Consider the following 27,295-nt stretch of genomic DNA (forward strand, 5'->3'; position numbering starts at 1 on the left):
TATTCGGGCTCGGTCAAAGTTTTAACTTTTTAGTAGTCTTTAAAGTCCAACTAGTGTCGATATTGCATATCCCACAGTTTTTTATCGGTTCGAAAGGGTTATGGCATTTTTTCATTTTTCGTAATTTTCGATATCGATAAAGTGGGCATGGTTATGGTCGGATTTCGGCCATTTTTTATACCAAGATAAAGTGAGTTCAGATAAGTACGTGGGCTAAGTTTAGTAAAGATATATCGGTTTTTGCTCAAGTTATTGTGTTAACGGCCGAGCGGAAGGACAGACGGTGGACTGTGTATAAAAACTGGGCGTGGCTTCAACCGATTTCGCCCATTTTCACAGAGAACAGTTACCGTCATAGAATCTATGCCCCTACCAAATTTGAGAAGGATTGGTAAATTTTTGTTCGACTTATGGCATTAAAAGTGTTCTAGACAAACTAAATGAAAATGGGCGGAGCCACGCCCATTTTGAAATTTTCTTTTATTTTTGTATTTTGTTGCATCATATCATTACTGGAGTTGAATTTTGACTTAATTTACTTATATACAGTAAAGATATTAAATTTTTTGTTAAAATTTGAATTTAAAAAAAAATTTTTTTAAAAAGTGGGCGTGTTCTTCATCCAATTTTGCTAATTTTTATTTAGCACATATATAGTAATAGTAGTAACGTTCCTGCCAAATTTCATCATGATATCTTCAACGACTCCCAAATTACAGCTTGCAAAACTTTTAAATTACCTTCTTGTAAAAGTGGGCGATGCCACGCCCATTGTCCAAAATCTTACTAATTTTCTATTCTGCGTCATAACGTCAACCCATCTACCAAGTTTCATCGCTTTAACCGCCTTTGGCAATGAATTATCGCATTTTTTCGGTTTTTCGAAATTTTCGATATCGAAAAAGTGGGCGTGGTTATAGTCCGATATCGTTCATTTTAAATAGCGATCTGAGATGAGTGCCCAGGAATCTACATACCAAATTTCATCAAGATACCTGAAAATTTACTCAAGTTATCGTGTTAACGGACGGACGGACGGGCGGACATGGCTCAATCAAATTTTTTTTCGATACTGATGATTTTGATATATGGAAGTCTATATCTATCTCGATTCCTTTATACCTGTACAACCAACCGTTATCCAATCAAAGTTAATATACTCTGTGAGCTCTGCTCAACTGAGTATAAAAAATATGCGCTGTATAAAAATACTAAATACGACCAAACAAAAAACAGAAATGATTTACCCAATTAGCAAAATTATTTTGAATCGAAGTCCGATTTTTTATGCTGAAGCGCCACCAGAAGAAAATTTTCCCTGGATATTTTTACTTTCGTATGACTAATTTATTTTCAAAATATAACCCAAAGCAAACTGAACACAGGAATCTTCGAAATATTTCGACCTCAGCGCCATCTGTCGGTAACTACGTAATTGATCACATGTCTTTCGAAATTTTCTAAAAATTTCATCTATACGTTGCCATTGATGTTGGTATTTTTGCTACTTGGTGTTATTTTTGTTAGTAGGGTTTTGCCAGTTTGCCGCGAATGTGTGTTTAAAATATATAGTGGCTACAAAAAGTATTCGAACAAGAACTTCCCGGAAAATCTGTATGAATATTAAAATAACTTGGAGGAGTTGTACTGCTTAGTTTCTTAAGAAATCGCGTTGCATGCATGTATGGAGTACTTGCTTTGGACCAAGCGAGTGCTCCAAAATTAACCACAATTCATACAAAAAATATGGTCCAATTAACATTGCGATGTCCTAGGACTGGTCCATACACTCCAGCTCAGCATTACATCAGAGTAATCCATGGAGTAATCCAGTATGACACAAGTGGACCACATGATCCAACGCTTTTGCAGGGGTGTTTCCCCGTTCCTGGTGAAGCAAAATGTGCCTATTCTTACTAACTTAATTATTATTATTATTATTAACCGTTTAAACCGTTTAAACGCCCATGACCGACCAACAAGGCGCTCCATTCGCTTCTTTGTTGGGTTAACTGGCGCCAATTGGTCACACCGAGGGAATTTAAATCGTTAAACCTGGCCCTTCCAGCGACGTGGGACCGCCCATAGCCGGGTTCCGATAAAAATCCTTTCGCTGGACTATGTGGATGTCTGCATAAAGCTCGTACTGTTCATAAATAAATCTTTGTGGATACTCGCCGTCACCAACGGGTAGAGCTCCGTAAATCTTTCGAAGAACTTTTCTCTCAAAGACAGAGTAGATGTTAAATGAAGAGCTCCGCTGCAAGTTTGAGTTACCTTTTAGCTTCATTTCTGCATGCTATAAGCTAGATTCTAGATTTAAACATATTGTGACGAATATTAGCATCACTAACCTGATACTAGTATCACTAAGCTGATACTAAGCATCCACTCCTATGTACGTAAACCAATCAATCATCATTTACACACATATGTACATACAAGGCAACGAAGAGATACTGGCAAACACATGTAATCATCAGCCGAAGTTGTACTCACGCATATACCCGCATATGGCAATAAGAGAGACATAAACTACAAATAAGTTTCCATGTGTATAGCTAATAACTAAGCAAGGGATACAATTGTTCCGGAATACAGTTTCCCGAAATGACTAGATCTTAGGGGAAATGGATGAACGAGAAAACTGAGAGTATAAAAGCAGCGCAAGCTGAGGAATCAGTAATCAGTTTGATTTAAACACGCAATTAGTTGTGAAGTAAGGGTTATTGTGAAGTACTCTCAAAGTAGTCTAATAAAGACCATTTTGCATTATTGAATATTGGAGTTATTTATTCAACAGTTTAGCGATTCGAACGTTAGCAGAAGGTTTGGAATAAGCGGAATTGCACTTAATTTGTTACAATATGCACATATATCCCAGAAAGCCCAATGTAAGATTACATTCTGTATCCACTGTATGTATCTGAAATTACGCCTTGTCTGTGCTTATTTTGTTTTTCTTGTTGTAACTGTGTTATAATTGGAGCTGCTGTTGTTTTGAAAGCCATTGTTATTGGATTTATGGTTTCTTTTTGTAAATTTTCGGTTACCGTCCTTTTAATGGCTTTTGTATACTTTTAAGCACACACACACACAAACACACCTCACATGGATATTTGTATGTATATCTATCTACGCCAATTTAACAGCAGCACAGGAATATTAATGCATGGTTCGTAATTCTGAGCCAGTTGTATACCTCCAAACTTGTATATTTATAGGTTATGTGTTGTTATCACTTCTACAAAGAGTCGGTCTGTTTATTTTGTTGTGCAGGTAATCGGGTTTTTATCATTGTTAGTTTAGTTCATATAACCGCATGAGGTTTCATAGTTTCACGGAGTAGGAGGGTATAAAGCAATTCAGTTACAAGGAGATGCTCCGAGGTCGACAATTTGAGAGAGGAAAACAGCATATTAAATAAGGTTACATTAAAATAGTGACCCTTGGCCGGGGGAAAATATCCCAAATCGCTCCGGTACTTAGAACCAGATGTCGTGGGAAGCGTCCTAACAACACTGCCGATTTTGCTGATGTTGTTGCCGGACAGTTTGGTCGTATCCGGTAGGTACCTCCTGGTACCAGCCCGCCTGCCTCGGGGACGATCTTTTTGACTTCTAAAACCATAGACACTGGATTGACGCGCTGCGGGTGACGAACACTCCGGATATGGGTCCAATACGCTCAGGTAATTTTTTCAGTTTGAGTAGCGGCAGCAACGCTCTCCAAAAGGTTAAGTGTATACAGTTCTTTCCTGCATAAAATTAAAGCCCCGGACCCCAAGAAGTCAATGCGGAAGCAAAGCTTTTTTAGTTATGTCCCCCATGTCATGGAGATTCGGAGATTACTAACACCGAAACTACTTATTTTGAGGAACGCAACTTAAAAATATGCGTTTTGTGCTTTTGAAAACCGTACTTTTATGCTTTCCTGTTCTTGTAAGACATAGAACAGGCATCTTATTAAAGTACCCGGTTCAACGAATGAATTTTAATCCATTTAGATAGTTCTGTTGCACAATTATTTTTTGGAAGTAATATACTACATTGTTGTTGCATTTGATTTAATCCAAAACATTTCTCACAATTTGGCGCATAGCAACAAAAATTTAATTTCCTTAGTATATGACATAAAGATGGTAAATAAACATATATGTACATACATACATACATGCATCTGTTGGGCGCAAGTCGTTGTTGTTGTTGTTGTAGCAGTGCGTTGGGCGTTGTCATATATGTATTTACAGCTGACCAAAAATAGCTGCAGGGTTAAGTTTTGGAATACTGGGAGGGACAACTGAGTCAATTGTAACCACTAGGGAATGCCCTCAAGGGAGTGTACTCCCTACAATCTTGTGTACACTAGTCATAGATAGACTTCTTCAGTATGCAGATGACTTAATAATTTGCATCACATGGAAACAATATCCGATCGCATGCAAAAAGCCTTGCGCATCATAGAAAGGTGGTGTGTTACCTAAGGCTTGCCTTTCATCGGGCGAAGAAACTCTACATGCCAACCCTATTCCTGGATCGCACAAATTCCAATTTTCAATGGAAGCAAAATACCTTGGGGCTACACTAGGCAGAATCCTCACGTGAAATACTCATATGCACTGGACTCTATGGCCAAACATGGGGGCCCAAAATGGAATAATGGACATATAATACTGTTGGGATGATACCCCACTATTCTTCGTGCAGAAATACATCAGAAATCAACCTCTCTGAAGTTGGCAAGACAACTTTTACGTGGAAAAAAATTACCTATTGGGAAAATTGCCGTGAATTTTCCGTAATTTATCCGTGAAACAAAAAAATACAGGGTGGCACGCCAACTTCACGTGAAGTTAGCGTGCCACCCTCGGAAAACCACCTTAGAGACCAGCTAGGAAAATTATTCTTGCACACGAATTTGCCGTAAATTTGCCGTAGGTAAGTGGCATATTATATAATTTCGAAAAAATAAAATTTAACTTTTTTTTATGGTGCACCGCCAACTTCACGTGAAGTTAGCGTGCCACTTTTCGAAAACCACCTCAGACACCAGTTAGGAAAATAATTCTTGCACGTGAATTTGCCGTAAATTTGCCGTGAATTATCCGTGAAACAAAAAAATTTGCCGCGGCCACGTTTTAGAAAATACAGGGTGACACGCTAACTTCACGTGAAGTTGGCGTGCCACCCTCAGAAAACCACCTTAGATGCCAGCTAGAAAAATAATTCTTGCACACGAATTTGCCGTAAATTTGGCGTAGATAAGTGGCATATTTTATAAATTCGAAAAAAAAAATTTCAAATTTTTTTTATGGTGCACCGCCAACTTATAAATTCGAAAAAAGAAATTTAAAATTTTTTTTATAGTGCACCGCCAACTTCACGTGAAGTTAGCGTGCCACCCTCAGAAAACCACCTTAGAGGCCAGCTAGGAAAATAACTCTTGCACACGAATTTGCCGTAAATTTGCCGTAGATAAGTGCCATATTTTATAAATTCGAAAAAAAAAATTTCAACTTTTTTTTATGGTGCACCGCCAACTTCACGTGAAGTTAGCGTGCCACCCTCAGAAAACCACCTTAGAGGCCAGCTAGAAAAATAATTCTTGCACACGAATTTGCCGTAGATAAGTGGCATATTTTAAAAATTCGAAAAAAATTTCAAATTTTTTTTATGGTGCACCGCCAACTTCACGTGAAGTTAGCGTGCCACCCTCAGAAAACCACCTTAGAGGCCAGCTAGGAAAATAATTCTTGCACACGAATTTGCCGTAAATTTGCCGTAGATAAGTGGCATATTTTATAAATTCGAAAAAAGAAATTTCAAATTTTTTATAGTGCACCGCCAACTTCACGTGAAGTTAGCGTGCCACCCTCAGAAAACCACCTTAGAGGCCAGCTAGGAAAATAACTCTTGCACACGAATTTGCCGTAAATTTGCCGTAGATAAGTGCCATATTTTATAAATTCGAAAAAAAAAATTTCAAATTTTTTTTATGGTGCACCGCCAACTTCACGTGAAGTTAGCGTGCCTCCCTCAGAAAACCACCTTAGAGGCCAGCTAGGAAAATAATTCTTGCACACGAATTTGCCGTAAATTTGCCGTAGATAAGTGCCATATTTTATAAATTCGAAAAAAAAAATTTCAACTTTTTTTTATGGTGCACCGCCAACTTCACGTGAAGTTAGCGTGCCACCCTCAGAAAACCACCTTAGAGGCCAGCTAGGAAAATAATTCTTGCACACGAATTTGCCGTAAATTTGCCGTAGATAAGTGGCATATTTTATAAATTCGAAAAAAGAAATTTAAAATTTTTTTTATAGTGCACCGCCAACTTCACGTGAAGTTAGCGTGCCACCCTCAGAAAACCACCTTAGAGGCCAGCTAGGAAAATAATTCTTGCACACGAATTTGCCGTAAATTTGCCGTAGATAAGTGGCATATTTTATAAATTCGAAAAAAGAAATTTCAAATTTTTTTTATAGTGCACCGCCAACTTCACGTGAAGTTAGCGTGCCACCCTCAGAAAACCACCTTAGAGGCCAGCTAGGAAAATAACTCTTGCACACGAATTTGCCGTAAATTTGCCGTAGATAAGTGCCATATTTTATAAATTCGAAAAAAAAAATTTCAAATTTTTTTTATGGTGCACCGCCAACTTCACGTGAAGTTAGCGTGCCTCCCTCAGAAAACCACCTTAGAGGCCAGCTAGGAAAATAATTCTTGCACACGAATTTGCCGTAAATTTGCCGTAGATAAGTGCACGTGAAGTTGGCGGTGCACCATAAAAAAATTTGAAATTTTTTTTTTCGAATTTATAAAATATGGCACTTATCTACGGCAAATTTACGGCAAATTCGTGTGCAAGAGTTATTTTCCTAGCTGGCCTCTAAGGTGGTTTTCTGAGGGTGGCACGCTAACTTCATGTCGGTGCACTATACAAAAAATTTGAAATTTCTTTTTTCGAATTTATAAAATATGCCACTTATCTACGGCAAATTTACGGCAAATTCGTGTGCAAGAATTATTTTCCTAGCTAGCCTCTAAGGTGGTTTTCTGAGGGTGGCACGCTAACTTCACGTGAAGTTGGCGGTGCACCATAAAAAAAATTTGAAATTTTTTTTTTGAATTTATAAAATATGCCACTTATCTACGGCAAATTTACGGCAAATTCGTGTGCAAGAAATATTTTCCCAGCTGGGCACTAAGATGGTTTTCTGAGGGTGGCACGCTAACTTCACGTGAAGTTGGCGGTGCACTATAAAAAAATTTGAAATTTCTTTTTTCGCATTTATAAAATATGGCACTTATCTACGGCAAATATACGGCAAAATCGTGTGCAAGAATTATTTTCCTAACTGGTGTCTGAGGTGGTTTTCGAAAAGTGGCACGCTAACTTCACGTGAAGTTGGCGGTGCACCATAAAAAAAAGTTAAATTTTATTTTTTCGAAATTATATAATATGCCACTTACCTACGGCAAATTTACGGCAAATTCGTGTGCAAGAATTATTTTCCTAGCTGGTCTCTAAGGTGGTTTTCCGAGGGTGGCACGCTAACTTCACGTGAAGTTGGCGTGCCACCCTGTATTTTTTTGTTTCACGGATAAATTACGGAAAATTCACGGCAATTTTCCCAATAGGTAATTTTTTTCCACGTAAAAGTTGTCTTGCCAACTTCAGAGAGGTCAGAAATCAGACGACACTGGATCGAATACCCAGGGCAAAGGCAGGCCAAATTGTTTATACTCCCAGCAACGAGAGTGTCAGTCAAACTCATTTATCTAAGCAGAAAGGGCCCACGAACTCTCACTGTGTACTATAAGGGACACTTGAAATCAATGATACACAAGTCTTGCGCTTTTGTGAGCTGGAAAATGAAGCCCCGGTTCTCTGCAAATGCGGCGCTCTCAGTCCCTTCGTAACATAGAGTAAAAAGCCCGAAAAACTACTTAAACACATTAAAAGCCTCCACATACAGCTATAGGCTGAAAGGACAAGCGCAATAGATCTAAATGAAGGTCGAAATGCGCAACTGTTTTGCAACCTGTAAAGGTGTCGCTTAGATCCTTAAAGTATATTTGCGACGAAACTATGGGGCGTGATTATTTCTTACATAAAGGTAAGACCAAACAAACTTCCCAGAAAGCTACAAGCATAAAAGGAGTGCGGAAACGTCCCGAATCATATTTGCAAAAGCCAAAACATATCAGCCATTTTTGCAACATTGACTCAACACTGACCCATTATATGACGGCATAACGAAATCCCCGGCGTGCCAAATGATAAACAAACATCACATTGAAAAGAGACATTTTCGCCAAGTTTTGAGAATTTTAAAAAGGAATAACTGCGGCGTTTAGAAAAGGTTGACACTTTACTATTATTGTGTGACTTTCAATTCTCAACTTTCACTACTCACCTATCGAATATTTACAAACATAAGACCAAAGTTTATATACACTCATTCCATTCCATTAAATTTCATGAAGGCCATAAAAAAAAAAAAATGTAAGGCGCGATAACCTCCGAAGAGATCTAAGGCAGAGCTTCTCTTCCAATTTGCGTCGTGCTCCTCTTGATTTTGCCTACAAATTGGCCGGACGGGACCTACATGTTTTATACCGACTCCGAACGGCATCTGCAAGGCAGATGAGTTTTAACTGAGAGCTTTTCATGGCAAAAATACACCCGGAGCGCTTGCCAAACACTGCCGATGGGCGACCCCGCTTAGAAAAATTTTATTCTAATTTAAAAACCTTATTTCTAAACTTTTGATGTTGCTTTGCCCGGGGTGCGAACCCAGGGCATACGGTGGCCGCCGGAAGGCCATAAAAAGCAAAATAGATAACAAGTAGTATGCACAATGGAACCACTCGAAATTAGCACACTTACGCCCCGTCAGCCGTGTAGTTATCAATTATATTATGACGGCTAAAAGTTAAAAAATCTAAGAAAGAAAAATGTACAAAATATTGTAAAAAATTGCAACGCCGGCGTTACGAGTAATCGTGTCACTGATACGACGTAAAACGAAGCGACTAATTCATTATACATGCTCTATTACTTACAAATTTAACAGACATTATGTTGACCCTCTCACTTCTGAATATTTAATGAATTACATACATAGGTATATACCTATCTAGTACATATGCATATGTATGTATGTTTTTATAAGAATTTTTAGTTTATGTACCCCCATAACCATTATCATAAATTTGTATTTTTAGCTCTAGCCGCTTTTGCCGGCTGTCGGCTTTCTGTATGCCTTTGCCTGCTCCCGATTGATTAAAGTGTCGTCGTTGTCGCGATGTGCCGCACTATGAGGCATTTTGAAGAAAATTGTCTCAAAATCAAATACAGAGGTTGCTTTGATCCCACTAAACATTTGGTTTAATTTCAATTTGAGAAGTATTTGAAAACTAATGTTCACAAATGCATCCCAAACGGTCGTTTGTAGTCATGACTTTCGTGGCACAATGACTAGCCAAAATGCTGGCAAGATAGACAGACTCCATTCGCGTTCAAAGGGCTACAATTTCAGAAGTTCGAACAGGAGTATTCCCGAGCACCAGTATCAGTAGCGTCTCTCCCTCTTTTTCGGGCACAAGAGACTAAGCGAATCACCTAAGAAACACACCACCTGTCAGGGAATAACTATTCGTCCAAAGATACTTCTCACGGGTATAAGTCGCAAAATCCACGGCAACTCTTCTTTTCAATTTTGCAGGTGGGCGGTCTACTGGCTTATGCTACAACTGAATTGGACCCTGGATAAAATTTTCAAAATGGAGCCAAAAATTTGCAGATGTCGCTAAACCAAAATGATATTTTTGAATTAAAGTAGGTCAATTTTTAATTAATTATCAATGGTTAGATGCAAGGCGGATCTATACCAGGTGGTGGCAAAGCGAATTCAACCAATTCGCCTTGCCGAAGAATGTCAAGACCAAAGAAATGTTTCATTGATTTCTATTAACTGACATATTGTTGTACAAGGCGATATTTGGAAAATTATCAAGAAGAAGCAATCAGCATTTGGGATAATGACACCTGGTACTGAATTCGCCTTGGTTAGATGTTAACTCCAAAATGTTTGACTGGCAGTATAGTCATGCGTTCATTTCGAGACTATCTCGAGGCCCATTCGGAACAATTTCAGGATCACTTCGGGACTATTTTAGGTATCCTTTCAGACAACTTCAGGATAATTTCAAGACTATATCGAAACCTTTTCCGCACAGTTATAGGACAGATTCAAGGCAAGGTCAACGAAAAGTAATTAAATTTTACATCAACATTGAAAGAAAAACAAGAAGCATACCTAAAAAAAAGGGGTGTGGTAGTATTGACAAAAAAATGCAAGTGCCAGCTCTTAAAGTTCCGGTAACAAGCACCATTAAGGCACCAGCCCGACCATCTTTTTTTTTTTTTTGCGGGGAGGCTGAAAAATGCCTAATGCACCATAATTGCTGCCGTCGCAGCAACCGTGTGTCCGTAGACTAAAAAACAGCCCCGTTCTGGAACCGTCGCCCACCCCGGCACCACTTTCGCATTACTTCAGGGTGTCGTTCCATATTTCTCATTTTTTAAGAGCCTACTGTTGTGCCTGCGTCCAGGTTCCCGCTATTTGCTCTGAGTGTCCATTTAATCGCCACTGCTTCGCATGCGCATTTCTCTGCGCTCCCTCTCAGCATCCATCAGGCGTGTCATTACTATAAATGCCATTTTGCTCACTGCAGTCCAGCACTCTTTCCTGTTGCACATATGTGAAACTAAATTTCTCGTGGTAGGTTCCTCCCCAAAGACTCCATGCAAGATGAGTCTTTCTTCGTGGAAACGGGGGCAGTAGAACATGACGTGTTCTGCGTTTTCTAACTATGTGGTACACATTGGGCAATGAGGATCTTCCTCTATCCTACGCTTCCATAAATACTCTTTGAAACCGCCATGTCCACTCATTATCTGCGTGAGATGGTATTTCAGTTCGCCGTGCTTCCGCTCATTCCATTGAGCTACGTTCCAAACTAGTGTGAAAGTCCAACGCCCTTTACTCGAGGCCTCCCACCGTTCTTGCCACTTAGCTATTGTTTGTGTCCTTGCTCTTTTCTTGTCTTCTTAAGATGGTCGCTCGATATTAGTGTTATACAGATCGGCCATTTCGCTTGCCAGTAAGTCCACTGGGATTTTCCGGGTTAGAACCAGGATCGCGTCGTCGGACACCGTCCGATAAGCACTTGCTATTCTTAAAGAAGCAAGTCGGTACGCTGCTAATATATATTTTTGATGGGTCTGTTTAGATCCATACCACACTGGTGCTGCGTATAGTATTATTGAGCTGGTTACTGTGGACAATAGCTGACGTATAGCTTCGCTCGGACCACCAATGTTAGGCATTATTCGCAGAAGTGATCCATTCACTTTGGTAATTTTCTCCCCCACCGCTCTGAAGTGCTCTTTGAAAGTTAACTTAGAGTCAATGTGCACTCCTAAGTATTTTAAGGAATCCTTTGAGGTGATTTGATGATCCCCGACAGTTAAGACTAACTCGTTCGCCGACCGTTTGGAGCTTACTAATACCACTTCCGTCTTTTGGCTAGCCAACTCCAGTCCTGTATTGGTCAGCCATTCCTTTATTCTTGCTACGGCGTCATTACATAATGCTTGAAGCAGGTCCAGTTTCTTGGCCACTACTACCACTGCAATATCATCAGCATATCCCACAATTTGCGTGTTTTCTGGTAGATCAATCTTTAGCACCCGGTCATACATTACATTCCAAAGCGTTGGACCGAGAACAGATCCCTGTGGAACGCCTCCTGTGATTTTGTACTCTTTTGCTCCTTGATCCGTGTCAAAAAGAAGTACTCTGTCTTTAAGATAGCTACCTATAATTCTGCGTAAGTAAGCTGGACTGCCGAAGCTTTGCAGCGCTGCCATTATCTGCATCCAGTTCGCAGTGTTAAAAGCATTCTTGATGTCCAACATAATCAATGCACAGGACTTCCTTTTATTTTGGCCTCCAGAGATAGCTTCTCTAGCTATATTGACGACTGTTTGTATTGCATCTACGGTGGATCTTGATTTGCGAAATCAATTTTGACTATTCGATAAGCCACCTGGTCTTTCTAGAGTCAGCTGTAGGCGCTCACTAATTATACGCTCGAAAATCTTCCCTAGGGAATCCAGCATACAAAGTGGCCTATATGAGGATGGTTGGTCCGGCTGTTTACCACGTTTCAGCAATAGGACAAGTCTTTGTCGTTTCCACGGGCGAGGGAACACGCCTTCTTGCATACAGGCATTAAAAATATCAGTAAATAATGTAGCCCTAGTTGTAATCGCGGCTTTAAGGGCTATGTTTGGTACTTCGTCGGGTCCTGGGGATTTGTTATCAGCAACTCTTTTTGCAGCGTCCAGCACCTCTTGCTCTGTAATTTGCGGAATTTCCGTACTTTCTAGATCCTCGCTTGGATAAGTCCAGCGATCTTGCGCCGGGAAAAGTGTTTCAACAATAATATTCATCAGTATCGGGCGCGTAGGTTGCTGTGATATCGATCCTTTAACTTTGGCCATCACAGTTCTGTAGGCTGATCCCCAAGGATCTAGGTCGACATTATCCAGCAGTTCCCTAAAGCATAACTTCTTGCTCTTTTTTATCGCATTTTTAAGTGCCTTTCTTTGTGCGACATAGGTGCTGTGTAGCTCTGCATATCGTGGTGATGAGCGTGCCCTCTGCGCTATTCTTCGTGCTTTGTGGCATTTTCTACGCTCTTCCGCAATTTCGTCATTCCACCAATATACCGGAGTGCGCTGTGCTTTTCCGCGACTTCTGGGCATGGCAGCATCACATGCCATACATAGCAACTTAGTGATTTGAACCGACTGGTCTTCCGCATGCGATTCTCGTACTATGGCGTCCTTCCAGATAATGTCAAATATTTGTGGGTCGAAAAGGTGCTGTTTCCATTTCCTACTTTGTCGATGTCTTGCTGCTACCGTTCGTGGAGTTTCGAGCAGCTCTACGCTAATAGCTTTATGGTCGCTGTGTGTGTAGACGTTGTTTATGGACCATTTTGCTCGTCTTGCTATTTCGCTGCTAGCGAAGGTGAGATCTATAATGGATCGTCTGGTACCTGTATCGAAGGTATATATCCCTGGTTCATTTAGGAGTTCTAGCCTCAAAGAAGTAAGGCTTTCGAGGAGAACTCTCCCTCTTTCGTTGGTTCGTCTACTTCCCCACACAGATGACCATGCATTGAAGTCTCCACACACTAAAAGCGGGTGTTTACCTCGTGCTTCAATGGTGATCCCGTATATCATGTCTTCGAACTCGGCGATGGTCATGCTCGGAGGGGCATAGCAACTGAAGACGTATATACCGTTGATTTTTGCCCACGTGAATCCTGCTACCGTTGGCGTCATAATTTCCTGTGGGAGAAATTTCCCTGGTGCCCAAATTGAGGCTTTCCCTGCTAAATCTGAGAGCCAACCCTGCTCCTGGCGATTTTTCTATTGTTCAGAGAGTACCACTATGTCATATCCTCCTTCATAGACTGTTTGGGATAATAGCTCTTGGGCTGCCTCGCAATGGTTTAAATTGAGCTGCAATACCCTCATGAGACAGTCATTTTGCTGCCCTCTCGTTGTGGGCATTTAAAACTGCCTGCTGAATGTTGTCCCCCACATAGGGCGCATTTCGGTGCATTTTCGCAACTTGCAGCCTTATGACCTTCCTGACCGCATTTCCTGCATAGGCTAGACCTATCTACAGTCTCCTTACATTTCTGAGCTATATGCCCGTAGCCCCAGCACCTATAACAGCGTTTTTCTTGCTTGAGCTCTCTAATTCGGCAGGAAACCCATCCTACCCGGATTCTTTGCGTATTAAGAACCGCCTTGGCATCATCCGCTGTAAGGCTTATAAATGCCGACTTCGTGCCACTGTACCCTGTGCGTATGCTTTTTATGGCAGCGACATCTGGAAGTTTGATGTTGCATTGCTGGTGGAGGGCGTTGCAAATCACCTCGGGCGTAGTAATATCATGGAGATCTCTGCACTGTAGCGTGACCATTTGGGACTTTGTTATAACTTTAGCCGAGTCCTTTAGTACCGCTTCAATTTCTGCTTGGTACGCGCTTGTTTTCCCATCTTGCGATTTTTTCAGCTCTAGTAACAGCTCTCCTTTCGCCGTTCTACTAATCGTTTTGACGTCATCACCCAGGGATTTTAATTCGTCGCATCTTCTCACTTTACGCAATATGTCGGCGTACGTCGCATCCCCCGCCTTGGAAATGATGATTGCATCCGGCCTAGCCTTAAGTGATTTTTTCTTGCTCTTCTTTTTGGCTAACTGCCACTCTCCCGTCTTTTGGGCTGCAGTTTCCTCTTTCCGCTCCGCCTTCTCTTGCGTTTCTTGCCGTCGTTTGTGACCACCCACGTGCCCTGGTAAGACATCTTTTAGTGTAGTAGTGGGTTTTACCACGTTGTTCTCCTTGGTCGAGTACGAATTATTCCTCGGTCGCTTTCCTGGGGGTGATGGACTTCTATCCTTGGCGCATTCGCTTGCACGCAATTTATGTTCTAAATTCTTTACCTCTAGGGCCGACTCGATGTACAGCACTTTTATTACGGAGGCAAAGCGCTTGATTTCCGCGTGTATGTTATTACGCCCTATGAAGAACTGCATCAAGTCCTCAATCGCCTTGCCTAGCTTGGTCATCTTTTTTTCTCCAGGGGGTTTTGCTGATTTAACGCAGCTTACGCCTGCTTAATTAGCTCACTTAATAATGGTGTGCCCGTTTGAGCCTTGTTGTCGGAGTTCTTTTTGCAAAGCTTCGGTGTAGCACCCGGCGACAACGCTCCTTGCTTGCTTTCGGCCTCCGCTCCTTTGGGTTTCGTTACCACTTGCGACGAAATGTTAAGGCCCCCAGCCGATGGGCCACGCCCTTCTGGAGAGCGAGCTAGCTTCCTTCCTACAAATGGATTGAACGCCATTTCATTCTCCTGTGTTTGGTTTTTTATTTTAGTATTGTTGTTGCTCATCATTTATTTAATTGGGTCCCCACTTGAGGCCGCTATCTTGGTCCCAGTGTGCAGTTACCTATATAGATCCCGTGGTTGTCTATGCGAAGGCAGGGAGGCCACGTGAAGGTTGACGCAGTCCCTCATGAAGACTGCGTTCAGAGCCAGATCAGTATTAATCGGGAGGATCTCAACCGAACCTGCACCACCAACTTAATGATGACAGACTTTGAACGTACCCCAAGGCCTGCCAAAGTTTTAACGGGACGGAGACGAATGGGACATTAACCGGAAAGTCATTTCGCCGGTGTGTCAAGCCGTGTACTGAGATTTCCGAATGCCACATTCGCCAGCCCTTAACAAACATATCCGAGTCGTTGATTCCAGTATACCTTAATTAAGACCTTACTGGGCTCAGTCTTAATGTGACAATCACCTTAAATTTACAAATAATTTACCTCTTTACCTTCCTGAGTGTGTATCCCACGTCGTATAGTTGCCTCCCTATCTTGGGTAGGTATTCCCTCGAAGCAACCCCGTACTAGGCTGTGGATGCTTAATTCAGGGCGGCATCTACTCGCCCTGCCACTGGATGTTCTCAGGGTGCTTTAGGCCTTTTAAGCCAAACCCTCCTCACCAGCCGCTCTTGGTCGAGGGCTGCTTATTTGATATTCGCAGCTAACCTAATTAATAGGCCGTTCACTGTCCGCCAGCAGTGACCCCCTTGGCCTGAGCTCAGCCCGACCATCTCGGAAACGATTTAGTATGACCACATGAAACCTTAAAGTCCACCCTGCCTTCCCACCCCCTAGATCCATGAGGAACTTGGGGTCGCCAGAGTCTCGGCTGTTAAAGTAACAGGATTCGCCACGGAAAGGTGAGGTTGACAATTGGGTTGGAGAAGCTATATTTTGCGCTGGCAACACCTTGAAAGGTGTGGGCTACACAACCCTTGAACCAATTTGGTATTTTAGTCGCCTCTTACGATAGGCATACCTGCCGCGGGTATATTCCAAACCCCCTAATTGCTGACTCGACTTTGACTCAAACTTATAGTAAGTTATTTTTAAGTAGTAACTATGGGAGTTTTGAAAATTTATCACTAAAGGCGAATACTCATTTGATACGAAGCTTACGAAATATATATGGGGCCGTGTGTGGAGGGTGGGGCCGTGTGTAGAAGTCCACGAAAGTGGGGAAAGCTTCTGACCGCCATTCACCTGGGAATGGCCAGAGCGATTCTTTTGCATGCGGTTCAAGCAGCTCACTACTGCCGGTCGCTTGCGGCCAAGTATCCTCTGGGTAGCCGCTAAACATCCGTTTAGCGGTGAGCTAATGTGAGAAGGCGACAACCTGGCTAGGCCACTCTGACATAATCGGTTTAAGGGCTAGCCGGGGGAGATCTCATCGGTAGCGTCTGTACACCTCTAGGTGCGGCCGCAAGCGGGCGTCTGTCTTGGAGCAAGCGGCTCGCTATATAAACGTGCCAATTAATATTTTCACCCCCGCTGAGCGGGTTGTGCGCTGGGCTTGGGACCCGCCACGTAAAACCATACTCGAATGAAATATAACAACAAGCCTCGGATAAATACACTCTCTATTGATGACGAACATGGCAAACGTTTGAAGGACAATGAATTGAGGGCATGCACCTGGAACGTCCGCTCCCTGAATGGGATTGGTGCAGATGCCCGGCTGGTTGATGTCCTCGTCAAAGCAAAATCTGAAATCACCGCCATCCAAGAAATGTGTTGGACGAAGCAAGGAAGAAAGAAGATCAAAAATTGTGACATATATTGGAGTGGCCATACGAGTTTCGGCGTCGGATTCGTGGTGGGAGAGAGACTTTGTCGCCAAGTTCTGGCGTTCACACCTGTGGACGAACGTCTCGCCGCTATCCGAATAAAAGCAAAATTTTTTAATATATCATTCATCTGCGCCCATGCGCCGACAGAGGAGAAAGACGATGAGGTGAAAGACACTTTTTATGAACAATTAGAACGCACATACGAGCGCTGCCCCCGTCACGATATAAAAGTCGTGCTTGGTGACTTTAACGCCAGGGTGGGCAAAGACGGTGTTTTTGGCCCTACAGTCGGAAAGTTCAGCCTACACAATGAAACTTCTAACGGACTGAGGCTGATTGACTTTGCCGGTGTTCGAAACATGGTCATATCCAGCACGAGGTTCATGCATAAAAAGATACATCAAGCTACATGGCTGTCTCCTGATCGAAATACACGCAATCAGATCGATCACGTTGTGATAGACGGACGGCATGCCTCCAGTGTTTTAGATGTGCGCACGATCCGAGGACCTAACATCGACTCGGACCATTATCTCGTTGCAGCCAAAATACGCACCCGCCTCAACGCGGCTAAAACCAAGGAACAAAAAACACAAGGGAAGCTAGACGTCGAAAAGCTTCAATCACAACAGACTACCAATGATTTCGCAACTCGACTCTCACACCTGCTCTCTGAGAGCACAACTCATCCTGAAGGAATACAGAAGCAGTGGGAGCATATTTCCAAAGCACTTCGTACTGCCGCCGAGGAAAAAATTGGTTACCGGCGACCACGAAAAAACAACTGGTACGATGAAGAATGCCGCGTTGCAACCGAAAGAAAAGACGCTGCCTACAGGGCTACGTTAAAAGCGAGCGCGACAAGAGGAGTGTGTGAACGCTATCGTGAGTTGAAAAAGGAAGCGAGACGCCTTTTCAGGAAGAAAAAGGCAGAACCAGAAAGGCGAGAGGCTTGAGCTGCTAGCCACCAGGAATAACGCCCGAAAATTTTACCAAAAAATACGGCGACAGACGGGAGGTTTTAAGACCGGGGCAAACTCCTGTAGGAACGAAAACGGCGACCTTGTAACTGATGTCCAGAGAGTTCTTAGATTATGGAGGGAACACTTCTCTGTTCTCCTAATTCACCGCGCAGAGATGAAGAACCCGATCCCGCAATCGATGATGATGGAATATATGTCCCCCCGCCCGATTATGACGAAGTTAGAATAGCAATAACCAGATTGAAAAACAACAAGGCCGTGGGCGCTGATGGATTGCCTGTGGAGCTATTCAAGTACGGCGGCGAGGAGTTGGTAAGGCGCATGCAGCAGCTTCTTAGCAAAATATGGGCGGAAGAGTGCATGCCCGACGGTTGGAATCTAAGTGTTCTTTACCCAGTCCACAAGAAGGGGGATACTGCAAAATGCACAAACTATCGTGGAATCAGCCTTCTCAATATCGCATATAAGGTCCTTTCAAGTGTATTGTGCGAAAGATTGAAGCTGATTGGACCTTATCAGTGCGGCTTCAGACCTGGTAAATCTACCATCGACCAGATTTTCACAATGCGCCAAATCTTGGAAAAAACCCGTGAAAAAAGAATCGACACACATCACCTCTTCGTCGACTTTAAAGCCGCCTTCGACAGCACGAAAAGGAGCTGCCTATATGCCGCTATGTCTGAATTTCGTTTCCCCGCAAAACTTATACGGCTGTGCAAAATGACGTTGAGCAACACCATCAGCTCAGTCAGAATTGGGAAGGACTTCTCCGAGCCGTTCGAAACTAAACGAGACAGACAGGGTGACCCCCTATCGTGCGATTTCTTTAATTTGATGCTGGAGAAAATTATACTAGCTGCAGAACTTAACCGCACTGGAACAATATACTATAAAAGCGTACAATTACTGGCATATGCTGATGACATTGATATCATCGGCCTAAAAACCCGCGCTGTTAGCTCTGCTTACTCCAAACTGGAAAAAGAATGGGTTTGATAGTGAATGAGGACAAAACGAAGTACCTGCTGTCATCGAGCAAAGAGTCAGCGCATATGCGCCTTGGCAACCACGCTACTGTTGGCAGCCATAATTTTGAAATAGTAAAAGACTTCGTTTATTTGGGAACCAGCATCAACACTAGCAACAACATCAGCACTGAAATCCAGCGAAGAATAAATGCTACTTTGGACTAGGTAGGCAATTGAAAAGTAAAGTCCTCTCTCGGCGAACGAAAATCATACTCTACAAGTCACTTATCGTGGCCGTCCTGCTATATGGGGCAGAAGCATTGACCATGACAACAGCAGATGAAGCGGCTTTGGTAGTGTTCGAGAGAAAAGTTCTTCGAAAGATTTATGGACCTCTACGTGTTGGCGATGGCGAGTACCGAAGAAGATTTAATGATGAGCTGTACGAGCTATACGCAGACACCAACATAGTCCAGCGAATTAAAACGCAGCGCCTGCGCTGGCTAGGCCATGTTATGCGAATGAAAGATGATGCTCCGGCCAAGAAAGTGTTGCTATCGGAACCCGCCTATGGAAGCAGAGGTAGAGGGCGGCCCCCACTCTGTTGGAAGGACCAGGTGGAAAACGATTTAAACTCCCTTGGTATGACCAATTGGCGCCGGTTGACGGAGCGAAGGAGCGACTGGCGCGCCTTGTTGGACGGCCATAACCGTTTAGACGGTTAAGCGCCAATTAAGTAAGTAAGTTATGAAATATACAACTTAGGAGAGACGCAAAATTATAATTTTCTAAAATCACGCGCCTATGTAAGTGGATGACATCACTTTCCAATCACAGACAAATTATACACATCTTTTCAAAATTGGCTGTATCATATTGTGGCGAATATTAGCATCACTATGCTGTTAGTATGCTGCCATGAAAAGCTCTCAGTGAAAATCTCATCTGCCTGGCAGATGCCGTTCGGAGTCGGCATAAAACACGTAGCTCCCGTCCGGCCGATTTGTAGGGAAAATCAAGAGGAACACGACGCAAATTGGAAGAGAAGCTCTGCCTTAGATCTCTTCGGAGGTTATCGCGCCTTACATTTTTTTTTTTTTTTATGCTGTTAGTAAAAAATCACAACAACAGAAACAGCAAGCAGTCACACTTATGTACATGTAAACATTAAAGCAAGCCGGCACACGTATGTACAAGGCAACAAAGAACATTCCAGCTAAGAGCAGTAGTTGCTAGGCACGCATACACACGCATATATGGCTAAAAGAAAAAAACATAACTGTTCTAGAAGGTGAAATGTCTAGACCTTAGGAGAAATGGGGAACGAAGTAACCGAGAGTATAAAAGCAGCGCAAACTGAGGAATCAGTTTGATTTAAATGATTTAAACACGCTATTAAGTGAAGTATAGTTGTGAAGTACTACTCCCAAAGTAGTCTAAATAAAGACAGTTTTCAAATATCGAATATTGGAGTTATTTATTCTACAGCTCAGCGATTCGAACGTTAGCAGAAGTGGCATTATTATCAGGAACCCCAAAAACTCGTTACAATATGTTTAAATTAGCAACTATTAGCGTTTTTTTCTGAGAATAATGCCGTTCGTTTCACAAAATATTTCCCAATGAACAAGAAAGCGCGTGGGATTACCTACAAATCCAGCTATTCTGCAAATCACTAGGTGACCCAGTCCAAGAGTTAGAATGTAAGAGTTCAATGTGAGTGAAACAGTTTTTCATTTTCAGTTAAAATGGCCCACAGTTCATTGGAGGCGTTGAAGCATTTACCTTAATACATTTGTGAGTTATACTCTCACTGCTTTTTTGTGCTCTATGGAATTATTCCACGAATCTAAGCAACGAGTCATCCAAACAGCCGCACACCAAGCAAACTCCGCGAATTTCTATCCCATCATTCTGTGCATAAATTTTGTATGCTTCCTTTTTTTGTTATATGCCTCTCTGAATTTTTTGTTTTATCACTTCGTTACTTGGTGACTTATTGTTTAATGAGTTCTCTCGGAACGTTTTTTTGCAAACATTTCAATAACACACATTTGCCGGTTTTCTGTTTTCGTTGTTAGTATTTTTATACTCAGCTGAGCAAAGCTCATAGAGTATATTAATTTTGTTCGCATAACGGTAATGCGTAACGGCATAAACTAATGGAGATAGATATAGACTTCTATATATGTAAATGGTCTGAGCGAAAAAAGAAATTCATTTAGCCATGTCCTTCCGTCAGTCCGTAAACACGATAACTTGAGTAAATTTTGAGGTATCTTGATGAAATTTGGTATGTAGGTTCCTGGGCACCCATCTCAGATCGCTATTTAAAATGAACGAAATCGGAATACAACCACGCCGACTTTATCGATATCGAAAATTTCGAAAAACCGAAAAAGCGCGATAATTCATTACCAAAGACGGATAAAGCGATGAAACTTGGTAGGTGGGTTGACCTTATGACGCAAAATAGAAAATTGGTAAAATTTCGGACAATGGGCGTGGCACCGCCCACTTTTAAAAGAAGGTAATTTAAAAGTTTTGCAAGCTGTGATTGGGCAGTCGTTGGAGATATCATGATGAAATTTGGCAGGAACGTTACTCATATTACTATATGTGTGCTAAATAAAAATTAGCAAAATCGGATGACAAACACGCCCACCTTTAAAAAAAGAAATTTGTTTAAGTCAAATTTTAACAAAAAATTGAATATTCTTATATATAAAATTCTCGTGTCACAATGTTCGCTTCCGTACTCCTCCGAAACGGCTTGACCGATTTTCATGAAATTTTATGAGCATATTGAGTAGGTCTGAGAATCGGCCAACATCTATTTTTCATACCGCGGGGAGGCTAGGGTCTCGAGATATAGCTCAAAACGTGGACCCGGGTACCCTTAGAATGTGTTTATACAATATGGATATCAAATGAAAGCTGTTGATGAGTGCTATAGTACAGGATAATTTTCATACAACTGGGAGGCTAGGGTCTCGAGATATAGCCCAAAACGTGGACCCGGCTACCCCTAGAATGTGTTTTTACATTATGGATATAAAATTGAAGCTGTTGATGTGTGCTTTAGTACAGAATAAGTTTTATGCCGCTGGGTGACTAGGGTCTCGAGATATAGGCCAGAACATGGAACCGGATACACCTAGGATGTGTTTTTACATTATGGGTGTAAAATTGAAGCTGTTGATGTGTGCTTTAATGCAGAGTTAGTTTTACACCGCTGGGTGACTAGGGTCTCGAGATATAGGCCAAAACATGGACCCGGATACCCCTAGAATGTGTGTGTATTATGGATATCAAATGAAAGCTGTTACTGAGAGCTTCTTTAAAGTAATTTTCATTGTGACATTCGATTTAGTCGCATCAGCCTGGCAAAACTGATAAATATGCATGCGAAGCCGAAATAAAGACATGAATTAATAATACCCACATCCCTATTTACATATGTCCTGTTCGATTTGCCTGAAATTTGGTATATAAATTTGCCTATATTAGTATTTTCGATCATTTTTGCCGGGAAATAGACCAGAGATGGACTGGAACTGGGATTTGGACTAGAACTGGGACTGAGACTGAGACTCGGAGTGGGACTGGGACTGAGACTGGAATGGAACTGGAACAAAACGCATACCACCCTCTGGGACTGGCAATAAGATATGAAGAAGAATGAGAAAAACTTGAGAGAAGAGAAAAGAGAGAAGGAAACTGAGAAAGAGATACAATGAGATGAAGATGAAGATAGATGAAGCGAAAAATACTATGACCACGCCCACTTTTTCGATATCGAAAATTATGAAAAATAAAAAAATGCCATAATTCTATACCAAATACGAAAAAAGGGATGAAATATGGTAATTGGATTGGTTTTTTGACGCAAAATATAACTTTGGAAAAAACTTTGTAAAATAGGTGTGACACCTGCCATATTAAGTAGAAGAAAATGAAAAAGTTCTGCAGGGCGAAGTTTCCCTTATTTTGTCTCCAAAGCTCTCAGCTGAGTATGTAAAGTTTGGTTACACCCGAACTTAGCCTTCCTTACTTGTTCTTTTTAAATTTATTCTCAAATGCTGCTTCGTGCACACGCGCAACCTCACCTCGAATCGCTTACTTGAACGGCAATAACCCTCCCCATTCGAATTTTTTATTAATTTCTTTTGTCCAACAATAAAACAAGATGTATTTAATGGCTCTTGGCTCTTTTCTGATGCTATTATTATACTCAGTTGTAAAAGTACAAAGAAAGATTGTTGCTTAAAATTGCAAAGTAGGTTTCCCAAGTCCACGTTCTTTTCCCATGCAGTGGTATCATATCTTCTATACGCACTGATGGGAGTCGATGGCTTATGTAATGTGCCTGTGTGAAATGTATTTGCTGAAACTTGTTGAAAACCCCCAAACGACAAAGTAACACCCGAAGCCTTTTTAGGAGAAAATTATATATAGAGCCAGCCCAGCTTGCCTACTAACAGATATCCAGAAATCTCTCAAAGAGTTTGGAGGTAATTATCTCGGTTTGTACATCAAAGACGGACGGACGGACGGACGGATCTAGCTCGTACCTGAAGCGTGACTTGTGCGCGAATGTGCGAATGTCCAGTGGAATCGCAGCTTTTTATAGTGGAGAGTATAACGGGGACTATAAGTTAAATGAAGAAGTAAGTAGATAAGGTCACCACGCGAGACTCTTAGTCTTTCATTGACCGCTAACCGTTTACCGAGGTATTTTTAAAATCTTCCTCATATAATGAGCGAGCTATTGACAATTTGTATTCTATAAGTAGCCATGGTTCATGGGCGTGCAATTCTAACTGTTTACCATACAAACAGAATCAAACTTCAATGCATCACGCTTCTTCTTAATATCTGCCTTGTAGGTCCCGTCCCGCCCATTTGTAGGAAAAAATCCACAACTGGGTATATAACGCTCTATTTTAGATTAAATTACTTGCCCTTACTTTTTTGTTTTGTTTATTTGAACCTTAAACAAATTTTTTATTGTACATTTTTGCACATATGTTTGTGGTTTTTTTTATAATTATCTCTTTTTTTCGACTGCTTTTGTGGCATTCACTACAGATCAGCGTTAACCTTCAATTTTTACTTATAAGCACTTTTCCAGTTTTCTCCCTCCCTACCGTTTCCTTTAGTTATTATTATTTTTTCTTTGTATATTCTGTTGGGTTTTGACAAAATAAACAAAATAACATTTTTTTCTCTTATATTTTTCAGAGATTCCTCAATATCCGAATGTCGATCCTTTCAATTATGAGAGCATGAAATCATCGCTGTTGGAGCGTTTAGAATTATTCAATGCTGCTCCATTTACCATTCAGCGTTTGTGTGAGCTCTTGATCGATCCGCGTAAACAATATAGTCGCATTGATAAATTTATGCGCGCTCTGGAGAAGAACATTTTAGGTGAGTGATCGAATAATGAAAAAAAAAATGTTATTTGAACTAAACGATATTTTATTGAATGAACTAGCTGACCTTGGCAAACTTCGTTTTGCCCAAAATTTTGGTTAGAAATTTGTGATTGCTAATAACTTAGGTTATAGATTTATATAAAAGAATAAAGTAAGGCTGCGTAACTCTGTGCGGTGTTGAGTTATTGAGTTGATACCGAGCCTGCCCCAAATTCCAATTTTCACTTAGCTAAAATTCCATCGCCAAAAATCTCTAAAACAAAATCAAGTGCGCAGAAAAGCATGCAATATTTAGTACCATGTGATCGATAGCAAATACCACCTAAGTAATAGAAGTTAGGCTGGACTGGGATTGCGACTCGGAGTGGGACTGGTACAAAAACATACCACCCTCTTGGACTGGAAATAAGGGATGAAGAAGAATGAGAACTTGATAGAAGAGAAAAGAGGGAAGGAAAAGGAGACTGAGAAAGAGATAGAGTGAGACGAAGATAGAGATAGATGAAGCGAAAAAGACGGAGGTTGGAGTGAATAAAAGGATTAAGAATAAGTGAAGATGGGTGGAGAGGGCAGAGTTAGACGGAAAATGTTTATTAAAATGTATGCAGATAGATCAAATTTAGGGCAGCACAACGTCTGCCGGGTCTTCTAGTTCTATACAATTTTAATCCTAACTGTTTGGAATACTTATAGGCGCGCTATCAAGAGCTTATTAACTTTGTATTTATAGCAAACTTTGTAATTTGTCTATAATATCAATAACAAAAACAAATGTATAAAGCAACATGTGCATGCCTCGCTAATTAAATACATATAATAAAAGTTTTTTTTTTTAATTTAATCAGAGTTAATTTATTTTTTTAAATAATTAAAATTCTACAGTTTTAAATGTTTTGTACGTGAAAAACTTTGCGTTGGCAACTGCAACAAAGCTCAATGCTTCGGGACAGCTTGAGCGCAGCACATACGGCCATGGTGGTGTAGCGTCATCAAATACTGAACGAACAAACCACCTTATTCCGTCCCTGTGCTTCCAAGGTGTCACAATAGAGGTTGATGGTTGGCGCAAGTGTGCCCAAATGGCGGTACACGTGTACCCCAATGGTTGGTAGGTAATGGAAAGCGTAGGGCAGCAGTGGACGTGAGCTTAGCATCTGCCAAGCGACCATATACATACGTATTAGGGCTGTGAAATGCATCCGGATTTTTGAACTATCCGAATAAACCGGATATAAAATCCGGCTATCCGGATACTGGAATATAAAGTTGAATACCTGCATATCAGAATTGAACGAAGCAAACATCGAAAACTTATTCACAAAAGATGTTTGTAGATTATTAAATTAACGTCAAAAATTAAAAAGCTACAATTTTACAAACAAGTGAAAATAAGAAGAGTATCATTTGTTTATATTGTGAAAAAAAATGCTGTTAATTGATTTAAATGCCCCACGAATTTATTTTTATTAATGTTAAATAAACATATATGGTAAATCAATTTTTTGCTTGCACTGGATATCCAAAAATACGGTTATTATCCGGATCTTAATAAATTCGGATATCCGGATAGTTTCTCATACGAATATTAACCGGATATCCATGCCGTCCGGATTTTATCCGTGTCAACGGATATCCGTATGGATATCCAGATATTCGAATGTGCGGATAGTCCCAGCCCTAATAAGTATACGATGAGCGAGAGCACAACGCCCACTTCGTCAAAATAAACGACGGCTCATTTAATTTGATTTTGATACTCGTACAGTAAAGAAGTGTCGTACGCGCACTTATAACAGATTACCAAATGAGTGTGACATGTGCTCAGTGTACAAGCGCTGATATCAAACTTAATAATAAAAATATAGTTAAACTAAAAAACACGCTTTTAAACATTTAGTTTTAGTATCTACAATCCACTTAGATATTTCATGTTGGTAGCACCGTAGCACAGAGGTTCGGGTCTCCGCTATTAAACACAACTCGTTTTGTAGCGAGTTATTTAACCACTGCCGCTAATTGTCGCTAGATGGGTTGTTGTTGTTGTTGTCGCGATAAGGTTGCTCCCCGAAGGGATTGGGGAGTGTTATCGATGTGATGGTCCTTTGCCGGATACAGATCCGGTACTCTCCGGTAACAGTACCATTAAGGTGCTAGCCCGACCATCTCGGGGACGATTTATATGGCCACATTAAACCTTCAGGCCATCCTTCCCTCCCCACCCCCCAGTTCCATAAGGCGCTTGGGGTCGCCAGAGCCTCGTCTGTTAGTGAAACAGGATTCGCCGCGGATAGGTGAGGTTGCCAATTGGGTTTGGAGAAGCTATGTATTGCGCTGGCAACCTGAAGGGTTGCGCTACACAGCCCCTTGAATCTGGTATTTTAGTCGCCTCTTACGACAGGCATAACTACCCCGGGTATATTCTGACCCCTAACCCGCTGGGCCAACCGTTTAGACGGTTAAGCGCCAATTAAGTAAGTAAGTAACCCGCTGGGGACCGCTAGGTGGGTTGTTGTTGTTGTAGCAATGCTTCGCCCCACCTAATAGCTGCAACCGATCACAAATTGTCATCAATATCCTCTAACGGGAGTCCAAGGAAACTTGCTGTTTCAACAGGGGAGGAACATAATGAAAGGGGTGTTAGAGGCGTTGGTTCCACATTACAATTAAAGAGATGGTTGGTGTCATGTGGGGACACATTGCAAGCGGGGCATTCATTTTGTATGTCGGGGTTGATTCTGGATATGTAAGAGTTTAAACTTTTACAATATCCAGTACAAAGTTGAGCCAGAGTGACTCGCGTTTCCCTGGGGAGTATGCGTTCCTCTTCCGCAAGTTTTGGGTACTGTTCTTTGAGTACTGGATTCACCGGGCAATTCCTGGCATAAAGGTCCGAAGCATGTTTGTGGAGTTCACCAAGAACTTGCTTGTGTTTTTTTGCTTCATACGGCTGAGTTCTCAGGTGCCGTATTTCCTCAAAATGCTTACGGAGATGACTCCTTAAGTCCCTAGGCGGTGTTGGCTCATCAATCAGATGTCTGTTGGGATGCCCAGTTTTCTGGTTATTCAACAGG

General features: G+C 41.5%; 1 protein-coding gene across 2 annotated transcripts in view; it reads left to right on the top strand.

The window, feature by feature from the left end:
- Positions 1 to 27,295, top strand: part of PPP4R2r (Protein phosphatase 4 regulatory subunit 2-related protein) — a 53,726-nt gene that overhangs the window by 22,220 nt on the left and 4,211 nt on the right. For both annotated transcript variants that reach the window (XM_067781339.1, XM_067781340.1), the window contains exon 2: positions 24,028 to 24,216. In XM_067781339.1, coding sequence (XP_067637440.1) covers positions 24,028 to 24,216 — 189 coding nt within the window. The remainder of the gene's footprint in view (positions 1 to 24,027; positions 24,217 to 27,295) is intronic.

This window comes from Eurosta solidaginis, chromosome 4 (assembly GCF_040869045.1).
Source record: "Eurosta solidaginis isolate ZX-2024a chromosome 4, ASM4086904v1, whole genome shotgun sequence".
NCBI classification, from domain to species: Eukaryota; Metazoa; Arthropoda; class Insecta; order Diptera; family Tephritidae; genus Eurosta; species Eurosta solidaginis.